This window comes from Cebus imitator, unplaced genomic scaffold (assembly GCF_001604975.1).
Source record: "Cebus imitator isolate Cc_AM_T3 unplaced genomic scaffold, Cebus_imitator-1.0 Scaffold344, whole genome shotgun sequence".
Taxonomy (NCBI): Eukaryota; Metazoa; Chordata; class Mammalia; order Primates; family Cebidae; genus Cebus; species Cebus imitator.
The window spans coordinates 1,435,881-1,441,519 of record NW_016107659.1 but is presented as its reverse complement, the minus strand read 5'-3'; the positions used below and the strand labels follow the sequence as shown (position 1 = coordinate 1,441,519).

Below are 5,639 nucleotides of genomic sequence, written 5' to 3'. Positions count from 1 at the left end.
AGTCCCCAGGTTATTCTATTTTGCAGTCAGTGCTTTAAGAGCAGTTGTGATGTCGACATTTTCTGGCGTTCCCAAAAATGCACTGCTCTTCCCACAAGTGCTGGGAAGCATGAAATGTGAGGGGGAAATTCTTTTTCATGGGTAGGAACAAGTTTTTCTGTCTCAGATTCTATCTTGCTGACATGTGTGGTACTGAGATAAAAGGAGACCACATCCTTCTGGAGGATGCCCTTAATGCCTTCGGGAGTTTACATCTCATTCTCCACAATGTTCTACGCTGCCTATAAGGAAAGCCAGGTTTGTAAATGCATTTGATACGTTCTCGCATGGGAATAACCCACATAGCCCATTTGCAGATTCAAAAAGAAAAATGAAGCATCTATGTCTGTGCCATCCTTTCCATTAATTGCAGTTCTTTATTAACTTTAATTTTATGCCACCATGAGAAGCATCCGCAGGCTTTTTTTCCCAAAATTGCATACTCCTTCATCTTCCACCCAACCCCTCGAGTCTTGCAAAATGAGAACTGCTGGGGGTTCTTTATTTTTGTTTCTGTTTTTTTTTTTTTTTTTTTTTTTTTTTGTTTTTTTTTTTTTTTTTTTTTTTTTTTTTTTTTTTTTTTTTTTTTGAAACGGAGTTTTGATCTTGCTGCCCAGGCTAGAGTGCAGTGGCCCAACCTTGGCTCACTGCAACCTCTGTTTCCCAGGTTCAAGCGATTCTCCTGCCTCTGCCTCCAAAGTAGCTGGGATCACAGGCACCTGCAATCATGCCGGCTAATGTTTTTTAGTAAAGATGGGGTTTCACCAGGTTGACCAGGCTGGTCTCGAACTCCTGACATCAGGTGATCCGCCCACCTCAGCCCCCCAAAGTGCTGGGATTACAAGCATGAGCCACCGCACCTGGCCTTTGTTTCTGTTTTAACACAGCACTGCTGTTGAGGGACTTAGGACTTTAGCATTCACAGGCTCATTGTCCCACATCTATTTGTCAATATGAGAAAACAAGAGGCCGAGAATTACAAAACGACTCTTTTGGTTGGACTTCGGCACCCAGGCCACCCAAATCGACAAAAACCCTGAGTGCAAACAAACAATACTTGTTCCCTGTCCTCTGGCCCTTTGCAAATAAATGCCTTACCCCACCTGCCCTGCCACCCCACTTGCAGCCACCCAGCAAGAGCAGCATGTCAGCCAGCCAGAGCTTTGCAGTTGCAATCTGCATTTTAAAAATCAGCATCCTCACAGCAAACTTCACTCCCAGGTGAGTCAGCTACTTTTCTGCTTGTCTCTGGGAGTTTCCTGTAGGATTAGCATTTCAAGGTCTTCTTAGCCAGCAAAGTACATAACAATGTTAATCCACATTGCTATATATAGAGCCCTAGCATTTAAACCTTGAAAAGAGACAGGAATATACGTAGGGTGCATCTTAGCGAGGTTTCTGTGGAAATCTGCTGCTGTTTCTGGGGATTTATTTTAAACAAGGCATTCAAGTGTTAAGGTTGAGGTATTCTTTAAATATTTGGAATTATAAAATAAAGCTTGTTTTCACCAGTGTATGATAAACCTGGGTTTATTAGTGCCTGATGTCTGAGAAGTTTAAAATTAAGGAAATTAATCTTTCCCTTACTCTACCTCAATGTCTCACAACTTTAATATTTGGATACATCACCCTTTTGCCTCTACATTAGCCAAAGGTGAACAATTTTGTTTCTTTGACATCCCAAGTTGTGTCTAGAGGCATGCATTTTGTTTAGGACCATTTGGGATTTAGGGCATATTTCTTCCATTCCAGAATTGCAGTGAGGCAGGCCTGTCACTCATGCTTCCACCAAAGACACTTTTTCTCTGATCGTATTTGGGATTGCAGAGCTCATGGCAAGTCCTGTAAGAAACAAATTGCCCAGATAATAAGTGTTTATTGAACACCTACACTGTACTTAGAAATGGTAGAGGTTAGGGTCCCGTGAGGCATCCTTCCTTCCGTCCTGGAGTCATGGGAGTTGACATCAACCTGTATAATTTAATACAGGATGATCCATTCTGCAGAAATTATTGAAATATTCCTCATTTCTACAGTATGGCTGGGAGGAAAAAATGTCTGCTCAAACCTTGTTCCTCTGCTCAGACATAACTATAACCTGCTTCCAATTCCCCATCGGTCATTTGACTCTTGGTTTGCCCAAATGCTGTTTTGAAGTTTGATGTCCATCTCCAGCGCATCTTTGCCTGCTTTTTGGCTGTAGTTGGAGGCCACCATTCAGCCTGGGCTCCACTCACCAAGTGGTTTGTTTACAGGGCTGCATCTTTCAGGAGGGGGCACCCAGAGGCACTACACAGATGAACACTGACTCTGGATCCAGTGCTCAGCCAGGCCTTTCCTTCATCCCTTCCTCTTTCCATATTATCTGTAAAGCATTGCACCATTCAGGAAATACTTTTGTTTAGTGGGCATCTGGGCACAAAAGGGATTTGGAAAGGCGGTTCCTGCAAGTTGCTTTAGCCCTCTTGAACTTCACCTGACCCTTTCTTAAGTTAAAAAAAATAATTCAAACAACCCACATTCCTAGGTTGTGCTCCTGCTGATCAAAAATGAGAGGCTGTGGGGAAGACTTCAATTGCTTTGAAGTGCACACCCCCTGGGTCCTGGCCACACTCAGCTGTTTCAGGGAGGACCGGAAAGCCCCGTTGGCTGGCCCCCCAGCTCCAGCAGCTGCACGGCTGAGTTTGGTCTGGCTTTGTGGCTCCCATCGCTATGCCCTTTTGAGTTTGCCAGGGTTGCCCTGCCCTAAACACTCTGTGCTTTGACCTTTGATGGGGTTGAGGTCAAAACAGAGTGTTCAGAGACCTCAGTCATGAAGTGAAATGATTTGTTTGAATAGTAGCTAACTGAAATTTGCAAAATAACTTTTAAAGATATCAATTTAATCAGAATAAAGCATTCCTCTGAAGCTAGACTTCCCAGTGTTAGGTCAAGGCGCCATTACTTACCAACAGCGTCAATCTGGGTGGGTTGCTTGGCCTCTCTGTACCAGTTCCCTTGTCTGTAAGTTGTGGTTGTATTTATGTCTTGGGACTGCCGTGACAAAGCACCACAAGCTGGATGGCTTCAAACAAAAGAAATGTATTGTCTCACAGTTCTGGAGGCTAGAAGTCTGAAACCAAGGTGTTGGCAGGGCAATGCTACCCCTGGCACTGTGAGAAGTGTCCCTCCCAGTTTCTGGTGGTGGCCAGCACTCTCCTATGTATTTCTTGGCTTGCAGGTCTGTTGTTTTAAATCGTGTCTGTCATTACCTGGCCATCAACACATCATCTTCCCTTTGTGTATGTCTTTATAACCTCCATCCTTTCTATAAGGACACCAGTCATTTTGGATGAGGGCCCACCCTAACTATGTCATTTTAACTTGATTACCTCTGTAAAGGCCCTATTTTCAAATAAGGTCCTAGTCTTACTTGATATTTAGGACCAAATAATTGTCTGGGGGCTTAGGACTTCAACATACCTTTTAGGCATGGTGGGCAGGCACAATTCAACCCAACACAGTGGTAATGATAGTGTCTATTTAATAAGGCTTTTGTGGTGAACATTAAATAGATATACATGCAATGTACTTATGACATCTGTGCCTGGTGTATGGTAAGAACTTAATAAATGTCAGGGATTTAAAATAATAATAATATTGCTGTGCTTTCACTTTGATATCTTTCTTGTTTAGGAAGAAAGGGTTGGAATTACAGTTAGCCCTTAGGGCTCTCACATGGCTGAAGACATCTTACACCACAGCTACAGCGAGCTATTATTATTGGAGAACTGTCAGGGATTTCTAACTATTGTTTTTCTTTTTCTTTCTTTCTTTCTTCTCTTTCTTTCTCTTTCTTTTTTTCTTTCTTTCTTTCTTTGAGAACTGGCCATGAGGGGGGCATCATCTCCTACAATTTTCAAGGTAGTACATAAATGTTAACATTCACCACGAGAGTAGACTAACAGCTCAGAGCACTGCTTCTGTAGCCGGGGGCCTGGGTTTGATCTCAGGCTCCACAAATTACTAGCTCTGCACCTTAAGTAAATTCCTTAACTTCTCTAAACCTGTCCTTCACCTGCTAAATGGGAAAAATAGTGTGTCCTGCTGTGAGGAATACCTGAGATGACAAAACATGCTTAGCACAGTGCCCGGCAAACCGGAAGTGCTCTGTGAGTGTAGCTACCATTACTTTTTCTCTCTAATTCATAAATAACAAAACATGCCCAGGGTTCAAAGGTCAAAAAATAAAACAAGGTATACATTGATTATCTTTCTTTCTCCACTCATGACTTTCCAAGAGATTTGTGTTATATGTAAAATATATATACAAAATGTTTTAAAACACTTCTCCACTCCCACCTTATCCTGCCTCTAGAGGTTGTCACATGTATGAGCTTCTGAGTATCCTTCCAGTGGTTGTTTTGTAGATTCAAGCATAGACTCCCATGTACTCTTATTATCTCCTGGTCTTTTACAAATGATATCAAATTATATACACTGTCTTGTACTTTCTCTCTCTCTGTTTTTTTAACTTTATGGCATATCCTGGGTAACTTTCTGAGTCAGTATGAGGGAGCTTCCTCATTCTCATAGCTGATTAATTTTTAACTGTGTGGATAAACAGCTGAGGTAACTTGCCTCTTATTAATGAACATTGGGTGTTTCTAATTGTTTGCACTAGATATAGTGTTGCAATTAATATCTTTGTTTATATATCGTTTTGTAAGTGGATAGGAGTATCTGAGGATTAATTCCCAGAAGTGATCTGAGCCAAAAGAAATTACTTTGTGACATTGCTAAAATTGCCCTATTTGTATTACTTTGCACATTTACCACCAGGATATGAGAGTACTTGTTTCTCTCAGCCTTGCGAAAGGAACTAGAGGCCAATCTTTTGATACCTCTCAATCTCATAGGTTTTTTTTTTTAAAAAAAGGTATTTTGGCCTGGCTTTAATTTGCCTTTCTCTTATTGAATCAGGTTGCGCATTTTTTCATACATTTAAAGGCCATATGTATGTTTTCCTTTGTGAACTATTAATTTCCTTTGTCCATTGTTCTACTGAGTCTCTTGTCTTTCTCTTACATATTTCTATGATCACTTCATAAATTAGCCTTTGTCTCTGATATGAATTACAAATATTTTTCTCAGTTTGTCATTCATCCTGACTTTACCATGGTATGTTTTACTGGAGTTATTTTCATATTTAATTTATTCTTCACGTTTCAAATAGCTAAGGAGTACTAGACTAGGGTTTAGAAGGCCTGAAAGTGACTAGTTACCTGGGCTCTGAAAGAAGTTGACTGGGTTTCAAACCCAACTCTGCCACCAAGTAGCTGCTGTCCAATCTGAGGGCAATTCCTTAACATCTCTGTGGCTCAGGTCCTCATCTTTAAAGTGTAATAATAATAGTAGTAGATATTTAAGGGCTGATGGAAGAATTAAGTACGATGATAAATAGAAAGGCTTTAGGGAAGAATTCCTGACACATGTAAGCACTCACAAATGTTAGCAATTATTATTTAGCTTACTTTAATTCAATATAGCTCAGCAATCTGGAAAAATATCCAAACATTCATTAATAGAAAAGTTTTGGATATCTAACAAACTCAAGATAT

The 5,639-nt window shown here is 40.8% G+C and overlaps 1 protein-coding gene across 1 annotated transcript in view; it reads left to right on the top strand.

The window, feature by feature from the left end:
- The first annotated feature begins 1,092 nt into the window (after positions 1–1,092).
- Positions 1,093–5,639, top strand: part of C9 (complement C9) — an 89,318-nt gene continuing 84,771 nt past the window's right edge. The window contains exon 1 of the mRNA XM_017505906.2: positions 1,093–1,260. Within this exon, the coding sequence (XP_017361395.1) occupies positions 1,184–1,260 (77 nt within the window). The 5' untranslated portion in view covers positions 1,093–1,183. The remainder of the gene's footprint in view (positions 1,261–5,639) is intronic.